Below are 22,449 nucleotides of genomic sequence, written 5' to 3'. Positions count from 1 at the left end.
TTTAAAAAAAGAGTAAGCAGAGATTTTTCACATACTCACATGACTCCAGCAGCTGGAGCTTTAAGAAAAAGCAGCAAATATCACAAGAGTTTGCAACATTGTCAAATTTATCCCAAACAAAAAGTTAGTGCAAGTTTTAATTAATCTATGGAAGCAGAGCAAATAAACTGACTTAGTAGAAGGAAAGATAACACTGATTGGAATTCAGAATTAGTGATCACTGGGCTCAGAGGATCAATATTACTTTGAAAAAGATTGTTCCTGTGAGTGCTGATGAGTTTGCCTCTTGCTTTATTGTTCACTGTGGCACTGGGTTTTAAAAACTAGAATTGGAAATAGAATTGTTTTCAAACCTAAGGAATTGTTACCCCTCGAGTGCTGCTCAGGCTGCCTTGTCTACACAGGAAATTTGCCCCCGTACCAGCTGTCAGTGGCCAGTCCGATACAGCTGCACTGAGGCAACCCCTAGAGCAAGACAGGCAAAGATGCTGTATAAACTAGTATTTGCACAGTGGATTTTAATCCTGCTTAAAATCAGAGTAAATTGCACCAGTGCAAATAATGGTTCATAGCAGCTTTGCCTGCTTATGTTTTGTACTGCTGCAGCTACACTGGCGGCTGGACTCTCCTGCATAGTCAAGACCTGAGGCTATGTCTACACTACGGTGGTAAGTCAATGTAGCTGGAGTCAACGTACCTTAGGTCGAGTTACCGTGAGGGGTCGACGGGAGAAAATCTCCTGTCGACTTACCTTACTCTTCTCCTTGGGGTTAAAGTTCAGGGGTTGACTGGAGAGCAATCTGCAGTCGATTTCACAGGTCTTTACTAGACCCCGCTATATCAACCGCCGGTGGCTTGATCTCAGAGCATCGCCGGCTGTAGCGCAGACCTGCCCTTAGATGCAGGTAAAGAACGTTACAGCTTGTGAGAGTGCCTAGCGAGAGCCAACTGTAACCTGCCTGGCCTGCCTTGCTATTACAAGCCCTGCTAAAAGTCACACTGTCCTTGAAAGATGGGAATTTTATTTCTTTGTCTGGTTTGGGAAGCTTGTCGTTTTTACAGATCTGCATGTAATGATCACTCAGCTACAATGATGAAAACTGAAATGATGAAAACTTGCCCAATCAGCCCTACTCGCTCCACTGCGCCTGAATTCAGTCAGACTTAAAAGCAGGGGTGAAAGTCAGTCTAGGGACTTATCGGTACGGGGCTGGGCTGGGGCCGGCTCTGGCCCCTGGAAGGGGCAGGGCCTCAGGCGGAAGAGGCAGGGCTGGGGGACATCAGAGCCAGCCCTGGTCCACCTTGTACCGGCAAGTGCCTCCTTCCCCCTCCCCGGGGTAACAGCGGCAGCCGGGGGCTCTGGCAGCAGTTTAAAAGGCCCTGGGCAGTAGCGGCGGCTGGAGCCCTGGGCCCTTTAAATTGTCCCCAGAGCCCCACTGCTGCTTCCCCAGGGCTCCAGCAGCAGGGCTCCGGGGATGTGGTTCCGGCCGCCACTACCGCCCTGGGCCCTTTAAATAGTCCCCGGAGCCTGCCGGAGCCCTGGGGAAGCGGCGGTGGGGCTCTGACAGCCATTTAAAGGGCCGGGGCTCCAGCCACTGCCAGGAGCCGCAGGCCCCTTAAATTGCGCCTGGGAAAGCCGATCCACCCCAATACGGTGCACCAGCTCTTGCCAGTATGCCGTACCAGGGCGTACCGGCTTACTTTCACCTCTACTTAAAAGAGTCTTTGTTCAAGGAGTTTGGGGCTTGGGTGACCAGCTTCAGGACTATTCACACAATAAATATCTGCTCTGCTTCTCAGATTTAAAAGAGGAACAACAAATGCTGATCGTGGGCATCTTTTACTTGAGTAACAGTGCTATCATCATCCACCAACCTTCAGTTTCATATCCTCAATGCTCTGTGTGTTAAAACTGTGCTTCTTAAAAGTTTTAAGAAAATGTTTCTTAAGTTAGTTGACGACAGTAAAATTTGTCAAATATAAACAAGGAGCTGTAAAAGGTAAAACACTTTAAACTCTGCACCAGCCAGTCTAGAATTATCAGATTAAATACGACTCAGCAACAGGCAAAGTTTGCTCTGCTAGAAGCTCACTTCCTCACTTTAGAGTTCTTTTTTGTTTTTAACATCTGTGTTTATGTCGCAGCTGCACCACACTTCAAGTCAGAATACATGCCAAGACTGACTGCTTTATAAAAAGAAGGCAAGTTTCCCCATCTACAGCAGAAGCTGTTTACATTCAAAGATCGCAGGACATTTCTTATGTTTCTTTTCAGTTTGCCACTTGTTCTAAATCACGATTTCTATATAGAGTGAAGATTTTGTTCACATTACAAAGGACACAAATGCATTTCTACATCTACAGTTACTCAGACTGCAATGGAGAAAATATTGACATTTGTTAAACTTAAACAATTACACAGCATTCAGTAGGAAAAGGTGCATTAGACACACTGACTTACTCCCCAGAGCTGCTTTTTAAAGGAACACTGTTGACTCCTTAAAAAAAGTCGTTTTCTATTTCTGCATTACCCTTTTAGAAGCTTTAGGACAATATTAATTTCCCGGCCACTTTTTGTTACAATCCAGAAAAAACTGATTTTCCTCCAAGTGTCAAAGCGTGGGTGCTTTCCTTAACTCTTCTGCTTTCTGCATTCACATTACTGATGGCAGCAGGAAAGGGCACAGCATTGAGAAAGTGTTGGTTACTTAACTGTTGCACATCTTAGTGGGAGACCAGGGTAGGAAATTTACATTTTGATCTGTGTATAATACCAACGTGCTGGCTTCTCAAAAATCTCAGTGAAAAAAACTGGTGAATTTTTTTTTAAAGATCAAAAGAAGATAGCTATCTAGATATCTGCACATTTCTCAAGAAGTGTAATGATTTTAAGGAAGATCAAATGGTGGGCCCATGAACATCAGCCGCATCCCCGTTGTCAAGAGATTCACTAGGCAGGAGCACGCTAGGAATGGCTGTAGTTGCATTCTGTATAGGAAACCTTTGTCCAACTTAAGTGGAAACTGAAAAATTGGATTACTTGAAACCTTTCATGGATACTCCAGACACAGCTCCTGTCTGTAGCTTTAATGCCAACCTGTTTTGTCATTACCCAGAGTTAAATGGGCAATAGGAAAGTCAATGCATTTCTACAGGTTCCCCTCAGAAAGAGGACATATCACAATAAGCTCATGGGGAGACTGAAGAAAAATGGTGTGCCTTTACACCATTGAACTTGGAATTGCCTCTGCCACCAGGTATCTTGTCTGATAGTTCAGCAAACATGTGCATGATTAAAACAATGGAAAGATCATGTGCTTATATAAAGACACCTTTTCAGTAAAAAAGTAACTGGATCAGGGCAAACCCGCTTTTGTACAGGCTCGGCTGGATTGACAAAGCTAACTTGCACTCCAATTCAGCAACTTACAACAGCCCATTTTGTGTATGCATATTGTTGGCCCAGAGATGATGTCCTTGGAGACAACCATAGTTGAGCTTCATCTTTGTACTTGGAAGCCAGGCTTGTATTCTGGGAAAAGCAGCTCTTCTTTAGACAAAAGGACACCCATGGAAGGAGTACACACAACAGGAATGAGAAACAAAAAAAGGAAGAAACCAACACCACAACACACACTCCTTTCAGGTTTTGTTCTCATCGTACAGGTCCAAGGCAGGCTGGATTGTTGAGAATTCACTCTCATAGACCAGGCTCCGAGGAGACACAGAATTGCGGTGAAAGAAGTGACCACCTACAAGAGGCAGAACAAAGAAACAACCCTGTTAGGAATTTGTACATATGGCTATAAAACACCACTGGTATTGAGTATGCAAGGTCTTGTTTGTGGTTACTTATTCTCTTGTGCCTGCTCCAGTTCTAATCGAGAACATATATACTCCTAAAATTTTCCTTTTAAAGTAAACCTCTAACAGTTTGTAGTATGAAGTGGCAGAGGAAATAAGTGTGAGGAAACCTAACCTTTGTTGCATCATCATTATTTTAGGGGTGCATGTGGACAGGGAGGGAAATATTTATACCTCAGGTGTCAGAGCTGCAGGTGTGGTTCTCTTGTAATTCAAGTGTTCTCATGCTACTTTCCTTCTGCTCAGGACCAGGATCTATGTTGTGTGTAAAAAGGTAAACAGCTGTCCATTGAGGATTGGTCTATGATCAAATTAATTTTCTCCCTTAGGAGCTAACAGACCAAACAGGCCTCTTAACAAAAGTGTTTTTTCCCCCCCCTTTTGGTATTAAAAAGAAAAAGCTAGTTTTGCAAGCTCATCTGGGAAGACATTTTCTTTAAGAGCTGAAATGAGGAAGAATTGTGTGCTTCTCAAAATGAAGGCCTAACAACAGTATTGGCTGGAGCCAGAAATAATGTGGACCGGCGCCATGTGAGCTTCCTCTAGCACAGCTGACAATACACCACAATCCTGATCTGCAGCAGCCTCAATAGTTCTAGTCCTGAGCCGAGTGTGCCAATGGTGCTGAACTGCTCTGTGGTTTTGTGACAAAGACAAACATCTACTAAGGAATGCAGCAGATTGAGAACGCCAAACATTCCCCTCCACTTCTGATTTAAATCACATTCAATCCCAAATCTTCACTTGCTAGTATACTAACCCATTCAATTCTCATTTGAAGGTGAATGCTCCTGATAAAGGGGAGGGGGAGAAAGTGTTTGTGAATAATTTAATACCTCAATCTGCTGCAGTGAGTGTGAAACAAGCTGTCAAATTCCACACGGTCAAGTTGTTGACTCTGCCAATAAAGCATATATCCACACACACACAAAAACCCACACAAACTGTGCTGGAATAGGGACAGACCAGTCAATATGATTATTGACTTATTAGTGCTCAGGTTTTAGATTTGAATCCTATCCCAGACTTAAGCTTTCTGGAACTGTGCAATGCTGTAGTAAAAAGACAGATGTATTTATTATCTGCATAGGCCTACAACTCCCAAAGAGATCACTTTCCGAACAAACCTGAACTCCACTATGAAATGCCTACTTAGGAACCACGAGGGATAAATTTGATATCAGAAGTCTCCTGCATTATGTGCCTGGCCCAATGTCACTATGCATCAGGTGCATTTAGATCTTGAGAATGCTGCATCTCATGTTACCCTGCTGCTGAAATGAGCAATGGGTAATGAATGCTTCATTTCCTCTCTCCTCCCACTGAAGTGTTACATATTGTACAAGCAACGCAGAAGCAACACAAAGGGACTCTAAAGACTGAATGCTGCTCCTATTTGTTTTTATTGCACCAAATCAAACAAGGGATTAGGAAGCAGACACCCTAGGCAATCAGTGTGAGAAAGAGAGAGAATGAACTTTTGCTCCAACAAATTTGATGGAGAAATTTTAATCAACAGGCATACGGCCATAAATGTTTCACCTAACAGATTTCTTTTTTAATTAATCTGAAAGCAGACACTGCATTCAGCATCTCTAAAATTCTTTGCTGCCTTCTGTGTTTCCTTGCTGCTTGACAAAAGACATTTAACCTGCCCACCTCCAAAGAAGTTGTGTGTTTATATATAGGTACAGCCAACTGCTCAGCTTCAAAAGCACTCTTGGAACTCCAAATCCATTCTCTTTCTAATGCCTCCTATTCAAATATCAGCTAAACCAAACCGTATTTTTCCAAATTCTTCCCTGCTTAGAGGGATTGCTTGTTCACCAGATACAACCCCTAAGGATATCATTGTTTTGAAAGACAAAATATTGCAAACTCTCCCCCAGATGCACACAACTAGATGGGAGCTCCCTTCCTTCCTTTTTTCACCAGTCCCTTAGTTGGAAGTTGTTGCTGTTTACCACAATTTCACAACCCTCCCAGAAAATAGCACACCAGTCATATCTTATTGTTAATCTTGTTTCAGAACTGGAGTCTGTGTTTCCACCTACCACTATGCAGCATTCCACCTGGACAGATGAGCCTAAGGAATGTTCAAAACAGTACAAACAAAAAGTGTTTAAAAGAGAGACTCTGCACTAAGTCTTATATCAGGGGAGATACTGAAAATCTTAATTTCACCCAGCTCTCTTATAGCGCTTTCATCAGCAGGTCTGAAAGTGCTTTACAAAAGGTGGTCAGTATCATTATCTCCATTTTCCAGATGGGGTAACTGAAGCACAGAGAGGTGAAATGACTTGCCCAGGTACCCCAGCAGACCAGTAGCAGAGCCGGAAATAGAACCCCAGTCTTCTGAGTGCCAGTCCAGGCTCTGTCCACTATGCAGCAATGCATCTTCTTCCAGTCAGAAGCTATTTTGGAGGCTTCAATTTGACAAGCTATGTTTACATACTGTAAGGATATCAGAGCTTGAAAAGCAAAGCTCAGGCTTGTTTTGGTTTGTACGAATACTTAGTTGGGTTAAAGATTTAAAAGAACCACCAACATCTTGCCCAATGTATTTCCCCCCCCCCAATGCAGGAAACTGCCAGCTTTGTTTACAACCATGGCATAAACACACTTTGTAAATCCGTTGCCATGTCAGGCATGAGTATATCTTGGCAGCAAGCAGCAACATGCACAGTTACACAGACACACCAATGAAGACCTATGAGCTTGCTCTCCCCATTCTGCAGCTACTGATGAAATCAGAGTAATGGGCTGAAATAAGGTTTCTGCACTTTCGGTATGGAAAGCAAACTGGAGATACACACTTCTGGTTTAACAGGTCAAAAATATGTATGCAAGTCATACTTGCCATTATTTTTCATTATTTCATTAGACTGAACCACTCTACTAACTGATTTGTATTAAACTAGAACATAAACCTCAGCCTGAAGTCTAAAATATCCCCACCATTATGGGTATGCTGCAGGAATAGGTACAGTACAAAACTGTCAGTTGAAAAGTCTCTGCATTGCTTTGATATACTAGTTGCACAACCAAGAAGTGCTACCCTGCAGTCCCTTTTTATTTGATATTTATACTACAGTAGCACTTGGAGATACTAATCAGTGCCTCACTGTGCTGGGTGCTGTGCAAACACATACGGATCATGGTCTCTGCCACAGGCGCCAACTCTTCCCGGCACCAGTGGGTGCCCGGCACCAGTGGGTGCCCCGCCCCCACCCCGCCCCCATTCCAACCCCTTCCCCAAAGTCCCCGCTCCAACTCTGCCCCCTCCATGCCCTTATTGGATGCCTCCCTCGCCCCTGAGCATGCTGCGTTCCTCCTCCTCCCCAGCACTTGCCACTGGCGAACAGCTGTGTGGGAGCCAGCACGAGAAGCAGGATGCAACGGTGCGCTCAGGGGAAGAGGTGGAGGCAAGCTGGGGTGGGGAGCTGCTGTGGTCTCTGCTCTGAAGAGCCTACTCTACAATCCCTTCAGAGATTTTTCTCTTGACATGGAGATAAGGTCAGGGTACTCCCTAGGCTATTTCCACAGTGTAATCCGTTTGGACACTGGGACGGTATAAAGCAGTTTGAGAGCCAAATCTCATCAGGAAATATTTCCTCTCTCTTGCCTACACCTCTGAGTTTTATATAGGATAGCAGAGGAAAAATAGAGGAAAAAACCACTCTAAATACTGAGATTATTTCGTTAACGGGTCCTTTACACAAAGTGAGCTGTTTAACACCATGTTGTTGCTCCCGTCTGAGCAGTACAGTATTACCGCATTATGTCTCCCAGTCGCTGCAGCAACATTTGGAAAAAAGGAAAACAGGCTGTTGAAGGGAATGCTTCTTTATTTACTTGTGCACAGTCCCAACAATGAAATAACCAATGTGCTCTTGCTCCCAAACACTTACACCGGAAAAGAAGGTGGACAACTCTGGAATTTGCTTCTCCTGTTTGTTCAGAGTAAACAAATGTGTTGACCTTCACGAGGTGGTATAAAGTCCATTTGAGGGAATAATAGTAGGATATATTTGTATCTTTAGTTTCAGCTTGGGGTTGATGCCCCTTTAATTTCTGATTGACATCTGTCAACTACTTTATTTTTGTAAGCATGTAATGGACACAATTGTTAAAAGACACAAAAACAAAGTGTGGAGGAAACTGGACCCTGGGTGGCCAAAGTTCTCAACAGGGGAGCAGGAACTAGAAATCAGTCAGCCATCTCGTTCCTGGTAACAGTTAAAAGGTTACTTTTCACCACTGTGCTGTTGCTCTACATAAGCGACATGAAACAGACATGTTTTAGGGAAAAAGGGTTACTCACCTTCTCATAACTGTTGTTCTTCGAGATGTGTTGTTCACGTCTATTCTAATCAGGTATGTGCGCGCCATGTGCACGGTTGTTGGAAACTTTTTCCCTTAGCAGATCCCACTGGGTTGGTTGGGGAGCCCCCTGGAGTGGCACCTTCATGTCGCTCAATATATGACCCTGCCGACCCGATCCCCCTTCAGTTCCTGCTTGCTGGCTACTACGACAGAGGGGAAGGTGGGTGGGTATTGGAATGGACGTGAACACATCTTGAAGAACAGTTACGAGACGGTGAGTAACCATTTTTTCTTCAAGTGCTTGTTCACATCGATTCCAATCAGATGACTCCCAAGCTCTCCCCCGGAGGTGGGGTCGGAGTTAAGGAATCACTGACTGGAGAACCACTTTGCTGAAAGCTGCATCCTCTCTAGCATGCTGAGTGATGGCATAGTGAGTGGGAAATGTGTGCATGGAAGACCAGGTTGCCGCTCTGCAGATCTCCTGGATAGGCACCTGGGCCAGGAAGGCGGCTTATGAGACTTGAGCTTTTGTTGAGCGGGCTGTAATAGTTGGGGCTGGGACCTTGACCAGCTCGTAGCAGGTATGGATGCAGGCTGTGATCCAGGAAGAAATGCGTTATGAGGAGACCGGAAGCCCTTTCATTGGTTCGATTTCCAAGCCCTTCTGGAAATTCCCTACCATGGGGTTGGCAAATACAGAGCATCCCAACTCTCCTGGGTGGAACTCCGAGGTGGCTGCAAGGTGTACCCTGATGGATGATCCTGCCAATCCCTGTTGCTTCAGACACAGTAGATACTCCAGGATGAGCGGTATAGATGCCTGAAGTGGAGGAACGTGCCACTGCTCACACCAGCACGAGAACCTTTTCCACTTAGCTAGGTAGGTGGCCCTGGTGGAAGGTTTCTTGCTACCAAGCAGCACCTCCCTCATTGAATCCGAGCACTGGAGTTCCATTTGGTTTAGCTATGAAGCTTCCAAGCCATGAGATGGAAGGACTGGAGGTCTGGGTGAAGGAGGCGACTGTGGTCCCGTGTGATCAGATCAGGGTATAGTGGCAGGGTGATCAGGGTGTCCACCGACAGCTGCAGAAGCGTGGTGTACAAATGTTAGCATGGCCACACTGGGGCCAGCAGAATTACCTCCGCTTTGTCTCTGCGATTCTTGAGCAGCACCTTGTGGATGAGTGGGACCGGCAGGAAAGCATACATGAGGTGGTCTCCCTAGGGTAGCATGAACGCATCTGAGATGGAGCCTAGACTGTGTTTTTTGAAAGAGCAGAACATGGACACTTCCTGTGGCTCCTGGTGGTGAATAGATCTACCAGGGGAAACCCCCACCTTTGGAAGATGGAATGTAGGACATCTGGACAGATGGACCCCTGGTGGTTGCGAAACTACCTGCTGAGATGGTCTGCAAGCTCATTTCAAGCTCCTGGGAGATGAATCGTGTCCAGGTGAATGGAGTGGGCTATACAAAAATCCCAAAGCTGGAGAGTTTCCCGACAGAGAGGGGAGGAGCAAGCTCCACCCTGCTTGTTATATAAAACATGGTGGTAGTGGTGTCTATCATCATCGCTATGCTCTGGCCCTGCATTCTGGACTGGAAGTTCTGGCAGGCTAATTGCACAGCTCTGAGCTCCTTGATGTTGATGTGGAATGAGAGCTCAGCCTGCGACCACTGACACTGCATCTGTAGGTCTCCTAGGTGGGCCCCCCCCACCCAGAGTGATGCGTCCTTTACTAGGGTCATAGAAGGTGGAGGGGTGCTGAATGGGACTCCTCTGTGGACGATACGAGGGTCTAGCTACCAGCGGAGGGATTCTAGAACACACTCTGACACTGTCACTACCGAGTCCAAGCTGTCTTGACCTGGGAGATAAGCTGAGGTGAACCATGCCTAGAGTGGCCTGAGCCTCAGTCTGGCATGCCTGATGACGCAGGTGCAGGCTGCCAAGTTTCCGAGGAGGCTCAGGCATCCCCTTGCTTTTGTGGTGGGGTATTGCCTGAGAGTCTGGATGATGTCGGTTATTGCTTGGAATCTGCACTCAGGCACGAATGCTCTTGCCTGTATTGAGTCCAGCACTGCCCCAATGAGTTCTATTCTTTGGGTCAGTGACAGCATCAACTTGTTCACGCTGAGGACAAGTCCTAGTCTCTCGAAGGTGGCTCTGACCAACCGGACCTGGGACTCCACCTGCTCCCTGGAGCGCCCCCACAGCAGCCAGTTGTCAAGGTAGGGATACACCTGTACCTTCCTCTTGCAGAGAAAGGCTGCGACAACCGACATTCACTTGGTGAACACTCGGGGGGCTGTCGAATGGGAGCACCGTGAACTGATTCTGTTCATGGTCGACCACAAATATCAGGAAATGTCTGTGGGCGGAACGAATGGCTACGAAAGATGCGTACATCCACATGTCAAGGGCGGCGTACCAGTCTCCTGGATCCAAGAAAGGTATGATCGTACTCAGGGAGACCATGCGGAACTTCAACTTCACCATGAACTGGTTGAGTCCTCATAGGTCTAGAATGGGTCTGAGACACCCCCTTTGCCTTGGGCATAAGGAAGTATTGGGAGTAGAATCCCTTTCCCCTTAGCTCCTGAGGAACCTCCAGCATGGTGAGAAGTGATTGCACCTCCTGTATAAGGAGTTGCTCGTGAGAAGGGTCCCTGAAGAGGGACGGGGAAGGGAGGTGGGAGGGAGAGGAGGAGCAGAACTGGAGAGAATATCCCACTTCTACCGTGCGAAGCACCCAGCGGTCTGATGTTATTTGCGACCAAGCACAGTAGAAGTGGGACAGACGGTTCAGGAAGCATGGGGAAGAATCTGGGATAGTGGTGGGTACGCCGTCCTCGGGCATCCCTTCATAAGCCTTGTTTGGAGCCCAATGGTGGCTTGGTTGGGCTCTGTCCCTGCCCTGAAGGTGGGATTGAAGACCGTCGCCTATTATTTCTGTTCTACCGCCATAGGAGTCCTGACTTGGGCGGTGCTGGTGGGACTTGAAATGCTTGCGCTGGGTAGCCGTCATGTGCATCCCCAGCGATTTCATAGTTGCCCTCGAGTCTTTCAAGCTGTGGAGCCTAGAGTCAGTCTGGTCCAAGAACAGCCTTGCGCCCTTGAAGGGAAGGTCCTGCAAGGTCTGATGAACTTCCAGAGGTAATCCAGATGATTGGAAGTTCTCCTCATGACCACCCCTGAGGAGATGGTATGGACTGCTGAAATCAGCAGAGTCGAGGGAGGCCTGTAGGGAGGTCCTCGTTACCACCTTCCCTTCCTCAACCATGGTGGAAAATTCCACCCTTTACTCTGGGGAACAACTCCTTGTCCTTGGACACAGAGTCCCAAGAATTAAAGTTACACCTGCTGAGGATAGCCTGCTGGTTGGCTATCCTTTTCATTTACTGCCGAGACCACCAGGGAGCAAGGGTGTGGGTGAGAGAATTAGTATTCGTATCCCTGAGATGGGACAAAGTACTTCCTCTCTATGCTCCTGGCGGTGGGCAGAATGGAGGCTGAGTCTGCCACAGGGTTTTATTATTATTTTGTATGGTCTTTATTAGTGGTAACACCACCTGGGAAGAACCTTCTGACATAAGAATGTCTACCACTGGGTCCTCCGCCTGAAGGCCCATGTCGCAGGCAAAGCGCTGCAGCAGGTCTTGGTGCACCCTGTGGTTGATGGGTGGGGGTCCTGGAACTGACACTCCTGCCACCGCCTCATTGGGTGAGGATGATGTGGCAAGTGGAGGTACAGGGTCCTCACGGCCCTCTAGCTGCCCAGGTTGCTCCTGGGCTGAACTAGGCTCCTCTACTGGCTCAGCATGGGTGGATGTCTCCTGGGCTGTGGGTAGGTCCCGGGCTGGTTCCGTCGACACCTCTGTAGTCTTAGAGGGTGTTCTGGAGAGGGCAGCTTCTGCTCCCTGAGGGAAAGGTCTATCTTTAGGTGACCAGGAAAGGTAGCGTCCCGCGGTCACAGACCTAGAGGCCCTAGAAGGGGTACCCTGGGCCTGATGGTAAGGTGAGGGGGTCCAAAAGGGCCATTCTGCGTCTGTGGAGGGTGGCCACCGTAGCAGTCAGGCCTCCTGCACATCCCTTCAGCGCCTATGCTGACTGCACCTCAAATAGTATGAGTCTGCATCAGACTCAGAGGATCCCGAGGGCGACGACCATAGCAGTGCTGAAGACCCCTGTGCCGGTGCTCAGGGCCGCATAGGAGCTGGTAGGGGACCGGTGCCATGACGACCTCGCAGGGGATCGGTGCCAGCTGTCTTGTGACAGAGACGGGTGCCGGCTGCTGTGCTCCGTTGCCACATGCGGGTGCCAATCCTGTGAGGGTATTATGGAATGGTGTCGACCCCTTGGTGCCGGGGAGATATATTGCTGTGCCTCCAGTGCCATGCACATTCCCACTGAAGCCAGTGCCAGGGGATCGTAGTGTGGTGATGGGGACCTGGAGTGGTGCTGGGTGTGGTGTTGGTCTGGCGACTGGGAGCGCTGCATCATGGTGGGCTTGCCTCTGGACAGTACCGGTCTCGATGATGCCAGAGACTTGTCTCTAATGGCTGGGGGCTGAGCTGCAGCTATCTCAATGAGATCTCTTGCGGCCTCAAAAGCATCTGGGGTAGAGGGTGGCTCCAACATCTCCACCTGGCACGGCCCTGATAGAGAGTCACTGTGAGCCGGACTTGATGGTGCCTTCTGCGGCACCAGAGTCGACGGCACGGACTCTTGCTGCCTGGGAGCCAGGTCCTTTCTCTGGTGTAGCAAAGCATCCCCTGGCAGTCCTGCAGCTCTCTGAGGAGAGCACCCTCTGTCAGCCTTTTTGTGCATGTGGAGCACTGGAGAAGTAGAGCAGTGCCAGGCTACTGCTCCTTGTTGCAGTGCCAGGGATTGCTGGCAGTCTCTCGCGCTAGAATCCTTCCTTAGCACTGATTAGCAGACCGATGCCGGAGCACTCCGCACCGATGCGCTTGGGCCTGGGCCTTGGCAGTCAGGCGCCACTGGATGGAGTACGGCTTTCATGAGCTGCTGTTTTAAACAGAAATCCCACTCCTTTTTAATCCTGGGCTCGAAAGCCCTGAAGATCTTGTAGCACTCAGACTGACTCCCACAGACACCTCAGGCAAGAGTCGTGAGGGTTGCTATTTGGCATGGGCTTGTGGCATACACTGAATGACTTAAAGTCTTGGGCTCGCAGCATGCCCCGGAGCCCAAGAAGGGGTGACGGGATAGGGACGATCCCGCACACCAACATCTATGCTAACTACAGTAAACTACACTAACAACTACTACTATACAAGAAAAAAAGAGAACTAGATAACTAAGCTAACGGAGCACTTGCAAGGCAAATGAGACAGTTCCAAAGGCCGCCACGGATGGTAAGAAGGAACTGAAGGGAGGGGTCGGGTCAGCAGGGTCATATATTGAGCGCCATGAAGGCGCCACTCCAGGGGGCTCCCCAGTCGACCCGACGGGAGCTGCTACGGGAAAAAGTTTCCAACGATGGTGCAGGCAGTGCACGCACATTTGATTGGAATCAACATGAACAAGCACTCAAAGAAGAATCTGCTTTCTAGAGCCACACAGGTTTTCCCCAGCTAGCTCTCCACAGTATCTTTAAAAAAAAGTTTAAGACCATGATCCCAGCAGGTATAGGTGTTATTTGATTTAAAGCCATTTCAGTTGTCTTATGCTTTTACGAAGTTGGTGAAAAATGTAATCCCCTTACTGTATAATCTGTGCTTTACATCGTACTGCACAACATTCATCCATCTTGGCAACAACATTCAGCTGATAAACATTGGATTCTAAAACGAGCCAGTCCTGGAGTACAACACGTAGGAGTTTTTTCCTCCACAAATCCATTCAACAAGGTTTCCCAGATTTTTCAAAAACAGATTCACTGCTCTCTTCATTGACTGCATTCATGTTTTCAAAATTTCACAAAGACACTTTAAAAAACACCCTATTATTATTGAAACTGTCATACATACATTTCTAAAAGCTGCCTTCTCAGCTGAAGGCTCCTTGACAGCTACAAATTAAGTATTTTAATGCAGATTTTTGCTGCCTTCCCAAATTCCAGAAGTGCCTATACCTAAAAAAAATTCCCTACTTCAAGTACATTTGAAAAACTAAATCCTATCAGTTTAATAAAATGGTTCTCTTTCATAGCTGGAAATAACTGTATATTTTAATTATAGTGTTAGATTTCAGATGTCAGTGAAATCTTGATACCAGAGAATACCCAACTTTGATCAGCTTGTGACTCTCCCTGCCACTGATCTGCCCACTTCACCAGCCAATCTCATTAACTCTGACACTAGACTTTGGCTGTAAATCAGAGCTCAGCAGCTCTACATCCAATACCAAAGATAGCGTGTGCATTTTTGAAGTGAATGTTAGGTTATTTCTTACTGTCTAGTTGAATAAATAAGCCTGTGTGAAAATGAAAATCCTCAGCAAAGAATGGCAGGAAAGGACATGATCAGAGTTTCCATATTACAGTCAAGATCATTATCAATCTTTCCATCTTGCATAATCACCTATGAGTTGACATGAATCAGCATCATTACTCAGTAAGTTTACTGATCTGTGAGGAGATTCAGCAAGGGAAAGAGGAGGGAAAAAACACCTCTTCATGCAGCATTAGGCAGGAAGAGGTGGTGTAGATTAGCTTCACTTTCTGAGTGAAACAGGGTAGTGGGGGAAGGGCAAGGAAGATTAACCTTCCGATGTATTATGAAGAAGGAAAACAGAACTGCAAACTTTCTGTGGGGACCGGACTGAAGACAAGATATACTGCTGCCTTCCCAAGGTAACACAAAAAAGTATTTTAGTTCAAAACAACTCTGTAAAAAAGAAAAAAAAGTCTGATATTTACAAACGTTGCACCCAGTTATGTGACTAACTATAAGAAACGGGTATGGAGCAGTCTCCAGTAATGCTGTCACTAATCACCATGCAAGTGGTGGGTGTCATGCTTATTTCTGTCCTAGAGTAAAAAGAGAAGCATAAACATTTAGCAAAGATGAAGCCATTTGTGACAGGAGGTTAGACAATACACACATTGCAATAATATATCACACAAAACACTAAAAATAGAGAGTACTCAATGCAGGAGGTTCATGGAAAATAAAATTCAACTACAGAAAAAGTTTTCATAATTAAAGTTTATTTTTTCATTTTTTCTTAATACAAAGCTTTGGCATTAGCAAACTTTAGTGAAAAATAAACATACTAAATATAATTGCGTATGCTGCATGATCAATAAATGGTGCAAAATATAGGTGTCTCTCCAAGGCAAATCTGTCAAAGTGTTTCTTCAATACCATTCTGCTCTGTGGGGTAAGAAAGAAGACAGAATATTTATATTACTTAAAGTTAATACTGAAAGTTTAACTAAAAACTGTCAAATAAAAGTCAGCGAGAAAATTGTATAGATCTAAGAATGGTGAATGGGGTCTGTGTTCCCCACATCATTGCTTATTATAATAAGTGAAGAATATCTGTTACTAGAATTCTTCACAACACTGCCTTAAGTTTGAATCTTGCTTCTAAACCACTGGGAAATTACTGCCCAATGCCAGGAGCCTCTGGACTATGAAATGTGGTTGTGCAGTTGCTTTTGGGAGGCCAGTCTCAGGTTATTTCTGGTGATATAGAGCAAAATTTGCCTATTATCTAACTAATTAACAGGCAAGACAGCTGTGAAGTCAGACCAGTTCCTGGAAGTCTCTCTCCAGCCTGGGAATACCATGAGATGTTTTAAGGCCAAGTGAAAGCAGCCATTTAATTAAGCGCCCCTTACGGTTATTCCCTTCTTATTATTATAAAAATGGTCATAGTTGTCTGGAGTCGTTATTTATCTTTTGTACGTGCACATGAACACAGCAACTAATGCCTTAAATCAACCTGTTAGAACAGTGGGGGAGACAGAAGAGGAAGCAAGCAGCAGGGAATGTCCCTTGGAAGGGTTTCACTGACTGAGAAATGCTCTCTGAGAATTCCATCACAGAAGCCTAACATCTTCCACTTGCTTAGTTTACTACTTCTACTCCTTCCTGCTTGCGTCATCTTCCAAGAGGAAAATGAAATCCCTACGTTCATGTTTAGTTATTGTTCACTGATTGCATGGACACTGTCAGCATTAGTTTTTATAGGGAGAAGTGGGGAGTAAAAAGCTTTTCCGTTTTTCCTCCTTTCTTGCATCTATAATAGCGTGGCATTTCAAGGAAATCACAACAGAGAATTATGACATATCTGGCACATTGACCAACATAGGAGAAACTTTTCGCCTGACATACTTTGCACATTAGGCAGCAGTGAAGCAATGAGTCAAAAAATAGTGGCATGCACACACAGGGGACAGGCCTAAACCAGGTAGCTTAACTTAGCAACAGAGTTAGAGGTTGCTTAGACTCCAGTGAAGTCCAGTGGGAAAGCCATGGAGGTTTGGAGGCTGCAGCAGGTACTGAAGCTCCATGGAGAGAGAAAGGGCAAATTTTTGACACCCCCCCCTTCTGTACTCTTTCCATCTTCACTAGTCTATTTCACTCTTCCTCCCCCCCCCCCTTTTTTTTTAAAATAGTGTTTTTAATATATTGACTAAGCTTTCAGTTCTATCACTGTTGCTAATAGGCAAAGACTGCATCATTGTCATGTGAACTATGTCCCTTAAATATTGGCCTGAAGAAATTCCCTGGATGCAGTAGCTCCTTGTGAATAAAGAGAGTCTGTGTAACTTTAGATAAGCTATTACCAGCAGGACAGTGGGGTGGGAATAGGTATTGTTTCATATTCTCTGTGTATATATAAAGCCTGCTGCAGTTTCCACGATATGCATCTGAGGAAGTGAGCTGTAGCTCACGAAAGCTTATGCTCTAATAAATTGGTTAGTCTCTAAGGTGCCACAAGTCCTCCTTTTCTTTTTGCGAATACAGACTAACACGGCTGCTACTCTGAAAAGAGAGTCTGTGTGAAATTTAATGCAATACTTCCTGCTGCTTACTAAAAGAAAGAACCACAACCAACAGAGCATGAACAGAAAGGCAAGATAAGGAGCTGAAGGGGACATGCCAGACATGTACCTGGTTCTGCTTCCATCAGTGTACATTGATGGACGGTGTTACATTGACTGAGTTTTCTCTATCCTCTTCCTAATGCAGTGCCCAGAAATGTAGAAATTCCTTTTCACAGGCACACGTACACAACTCCTAACAACTTCCCTCCCCCAGATTTTATGGCTATTTTTCACAACAGTCGGCTGCTGTGGAGACCACCATCTCTAATTTTGCCAACTCCCTGATAACTAGCTGCAATTTGATGATATCGACAAAACAAAAATTGAAAGATTGGATTGACTACTTAAAAAGTCAAACTCTTCTCCAGTCAGGCCTTTGGAATTAGCACCTGGAAGACCAGGAGTGAAAGTTTTACAACTCTTACTGTAATCAATGATAACTGAATGAAGAAATTAGGGTCAATGTTTTTGACCCAAAGAATTCAGTATATCCCCCCTTCCTAAACAAGATTTACCAAACTGTAGTGGTTTAACTCATTTACTCTGGGGGCCACCCACTGAAAAGCTTTCACTTTATTGGGAGAGAATGCTCCAGAGAGCAATGAAGATGAGGGTTTTGTTTTAAAAACTGCATCTTCTCTACAGCTCTCTCATCTCACTTCTTTCTTACCCTTCCTCCCCCCCATCTTTGTTTTGCTGCCTCAATCCATACTTCAGTCTTACTGAATTCTGTTTCCATCCTGTCTCTCTAAGAGCTGAAAAACACTGTTCTCTTATCTCTGCATCTGAAGAGCGGACCCTATATTTATAAAAGGTAATCTTTTCCAATCTCTATGAGAAACTGCATTTGAAACGTATCCAACTTTCAGTAAGAGGATCAGCATAGTAATGGAACCTGAGTTAGTATGAGACATTCAGAGATAAAGTGGAAAATGGTGAAATGATGAAATTCAAGGATTAGGAAAATGTTATGGGCCTGGATTTTTAGTAACTAATTCTGCATATATTTGAGCACACCTAATTTCCATATGCAGTACTGTGTATAATGTGCAAATTGCTAGGCTACCCAGATAATACACCTCCAAAGCTAGCAAGCATTTGTCTAGACACAAATGTAGGAAGATCTGCTTACTGAAAATCACAGCCTACAGTCAAATTCTGACCAGACTTTGCATAGTGAAAATCTACCAAAATTAAGAAGGTATGGATGTTTTCACACACTAATTTTGGACTGCAACTCTTTATTAAGGTATGGATTGACAGCTCTGAAGACTGGAATGTTCTATCCACCGAACAGCTACAAAGCAAGAAGCAGCAGTGCAAGCTTCCCATTACTACTCTTGAGTCCCAAAATCCTCTGAAAGGAGCACCTCTAGTGATGTAACATTTATATCCCTCTTCCTCTGCGAAAAGGAGTTCCAACAGTGAAAATGGGTTTTGTGAGCTGAAATCTGAGAAACAGACTGAAGCTGCCAGAAAGCCATCAGATGGCAACAACTACTGGTCCCCATCAGGGAGAGTCTGGCCTGGTGGACTAGAGGAATACGCTTACTATTTAAGTGTATCAGCTGATTAAATGCTAATTGAAACCCCACTCCTTTTTTTTTGCCCTGCCCCTTTGTGGGGAGCTATTTCAGGCAAATCTAGCTACATGTGCATTAACAATTTCTAGTAAAGACTTTCACATAGAAAGAGAAGGCACTCACACTTTGAAAAAACCTCATTTCTCCCATTCCTTCCCTCCTGCCACTTCTTCCCAGTGTTGCCTGTGACACCCAAAACCAAATATATAGATGCATATCTAAATATTTACTTACTCATTAGCATTCAAGCTAGCGGTAGCTTTGATGATCATGTAGCAGAGTGTGAGGGCGCTGAGGAGGCCAAAACTGGCAATAATAAACCATTCTTCTGTTGATAAAGGAAAGGGAGGAAATCACTCGTGGGAGAAGGCTTATGTCAAATCGATGTGCACATTTCCCTCAAATGCCACTGGCAGAAGGCTACAGGGTTCTAAGCCATGACTGGCGCCAGGAAGTAAAGCAGAAGGAAGTTAGCCACAGAGTTACTGGTTGGAGAAGGCTAGCAAAGAAGAAGTGGAGAGAAGGTGTGGAAAAAAAGCCAAGCACAACAATATCTCCTGGCTGAGCCTCAGGGTTAGCAATAAAGAAGGAGCATTTAACAATGTAAAGTGAAATGCAAGACGAGGAAAAATGTAAATGAAGGCTCTCCTCTCCTCCCAGTTAATATGGATATTGTCAGGGTTGGTTTGGAAAGCCCAAAATGTGACTTCATCTACAGGTGTACAGAGACACATAATTTAATTTTTTATAAGTATTTTTAAAAAGCAAATACTTTAGTGATATTTTTATTTAAACAAAGTTAGTGCCAGTTGCCAAGCACTAAACCACAACTAACAAATTTTCCACATAACGGAAGGATGCGATATTTGGAAAGGAAACAGATTTCAGTTTCAAATGATTATAAAAACGTCCAAATGCTTTAAAATAAGAAATATTTTAAGAAAAAGCATTCAATATCAAAGGCATTATTAAACAGACACTATGCTGAGAAGTTCTGCATGTGCAAATAGGTTTAATTACAAATATTCTGGTTTACTGAGATGTATTTTAGGCTTTACTTGAGCGTGCCACAGAAATGTGTGTTATACATAAAGTTAAAACCTGAAAAGCTTTTTTAAAGAAACTTTATTTTATAACCACTATCAGAATGAACTGGTGCTTATATTTCTCTTTTCTTTACCACGGTGTTCCATCTTTGAAAGGCATTTACTACAACAGAGGACAGACAGTCAACACACCTGCCTTCAATGAAGTTGAGCAGTTAGCCTGGTTTAATTGCAAACTTCTTTCTCCTGAATGGGAACACTGAACATTAAAAATTGTTACCAGGTTTAATCTGCGTTCAGGAGAGCTAAATCAGGGATGGATTAGTAATGACAGATGCAGGACAAAGCGACTTGTTGGTTTTGTGAACAAACTAAATTTGGAGTTTGGATTTGCCCTTCTCAGGCCAGCACACTAATGGATATTGGTAAATTTGGAGGAAAGGTGGGAAAAGTGGAAAAAGGAAAGTTTTCTATCACAAGTTTGCTTTGTTGTAGCATCATAAGAAATGTTCCATAATGCAGTGTATTTAGAAGCTTTTTTTTAGTAACTCTGCTTATTAACATAGGTAAGAATACAAGCAGTCCCGAGTTTATGAGATTGGGTGAATAGATATGAAGAAAATATGAGAAAATCGACTGCCTCCAACATGGATTTGAGTTCTGTGATGCAGTCAGAAAAACATTTATCCATACATCAAATCATTACCCTAGAACATTTAGAAAATGATGCAATGCCATGCATACTGTATTCACAGGGTCTTTGTTTATACACCAGAAACCCCCAGGTAGAATCTACTCAGTGGAATTTCCTCACGTTTTCCCTTTGAAGAGAGCCCTGCAAATAGTTTGCTTACACTGTCCTACAATATTATGATACCACGAAACATCCAGATTACGCTGGGTTCAAAGACCTTCGCAACGAATACAAAAATCTTAAGTTATAAAGGCAGACATGACAAATACTAGGGCTAATCTCTTAGATCTCTGCTCCTGGGCCTTAGGGGTTCCAAATGCAACACACTAATTGAGAAAGCGTCTAAGTACCCACGATAATACCTATAACCAACTTAGTAACTACTAACTAGTTAAATAATAGTCTTGCAGTATATTTTTGCTGTGTAAAAATAGTAGATGCCTTTTTGGCTTCCCACATTGGTTACCAAATTAATTTTTTTTCTTGAAGTTCACCTGATAATTGTATGCAGTTCTAAATGAATTTACCATTAATAATGAAAGTGTTTGCAACAGTCCCTGAAGTTATCAGTTTCAATAAAAAACGTGTATGTTTCTTGCATTGAGAGAGGTCACCTTTGTCTCTATAGGGAAAGCTTTCACTGCTGTCCTGCTGTGCAGAACCACAGCAAAACAGACACTACACAACAGGGAAACCATGAAACTATAATAAAAACCAAATAATGCTTACTTGTTACGGCAATGTTGATCTCCCCTGTCCTTGGAGTTATTTCCCCATCTTGTGGAAGCTGTGACATCCCAGAAGTGCGTAGGGGCTCCAGGCTGAGCGAGTTGTCATTAGCAAAGTCACCAAGTCCTGATCGTCTATTGGCTGGCTGTCCTCTGGTGAGCCTTTCCATATCAAAGGCTACATTATCTGTACATGGCACACTTGGCTGGAAAAACATTATTTCCATATTAAAATGTTAATTATTCTATACACAGGCAGCCTGCAAAAGTCTCCCTTGCTTAATTTTTTTTTTAAAATAAAGAAGACACCGAATTATGTAAAAGCCTAACTATCATAGAGAGACAAGGTGGGTGAGGTAATATACTTTATTTAACCAACTTCTGTAGGTGAAAAGATTTTTGAACTCTTCAGGTCACTGTGTGTAGCTCAAAAGCTTATGACTTTTACCTCACCCACCTTGTCTCTCTAATATCCTGGGACCAACAAGGCTACACCACCACCATGTATGATTGAAAGTTGGTCCTACGCTTTCCAGTAGTAAGTTACAAACATTTTGTTTAAAAAGGCTAAACCCTTTTGTACATAGGTACAGAAAATACCATTATAATTCAGGAGAGGGAGTTGAATATGTTGGTGGCACAGAACCTATACACAACAGTATATTCTTAACAGTAAAGAAATTTACTATCATAGGGCAAAAAACTGATTTCTTTGTACTCTACATCAATAGTGAGAGGTTTTAGACAAGGCATGTCAAATTACACTGTTTCCTCCTTTATCAACTCAGGTATGTTAAATTACAAAAGTAGCTTACCTACAATATGTTATCTGCTGTTATTTCTAGAAAGTTTGTGCAGTTTGACATAGCTAGGAATGTGGGCCTGATTTCTCTCTTGCTGTGCTTGACCTGAGAGCTACTATAGACATGGCATAAGCTTTTCCTTCCCCTTTATATGGGAAACATAATCTGCCTGAGAATCACCACTGCACTCAGAACTTCTACCCATGCAGGAAAATGGGAGAAAGATCTCCCCTGAGATCATCCTCTAATGTCTCTTTGTGAATCAGCTAGCAGCTGGTATTCGCAGAATGGATTCTCTGAGCACTCAATCTCTCTATATTCACTTGAGGTCCTCTGGCTGAAAAGACAGATCAGAGGCCACACTCAAACCACAGGAAG

At 44.4% G+C, this 22,449-nt stretch overlaps 1 protein-coding gene across 3 annotated transcripts in view; it reads right to left on the bottom strand.

Annotated features, from left to right (window-relative positions):
• Window positions 1–2,863: 2,863 nt before the first annotated feature.
• The window catches only part of RNF130 (ring finger protein 130), an 88,280-nt gene continuing 68,694 nt past the window's right edge, over window positions 2,864–22,449 (bottom strand). Inside the window, exons 7-9 of one of the 3 annotated variants that reach the window (XM_084635888.1) lie at window positions 21,270–21,474; window positions 19,035–19,128; window positions 15,380–15,535 (exon numbers count right to left, since the gene is read on the bottom strand). In XM_084635888.1, the coding sequence (XP_084492014.1) occupies window positions 15,520–15,535; window positions 19,035–19,128; window positions 21,270–21,474 (315 nt within the window). In that variant the 3' untranslated portion in view covers window positions 15,380–15,519. Of the gene's footprint in view, window positions 3,753–15,379; window positions 15,536–19,034; window positions 19,129–21,269; window positions 21,475–22,449 lie in introns of those variants that run through there. The other 2 variants (XM_084635889.1, XM_084635890.1) reach the window with 2 other exon arrangements.

Source organism: Lepidochelys olivacea, assembly GCF_965140295.1.
Source record: "Lepidochelys olivacea isolate rLepOli2 genome assembly, chromosome: 8".
NCBI classification, from domain to species: Eukaryota; Metazoa; Chordata; order Testudines; family Cheloniidae; genus Lepidochelys; species Lepidochelys olivacea.
The sequence above is the reverse complement of the archived record's forward strand: the minus strand, read 5'-3'. Positions and strand labels throughout refer to the sequence as shown.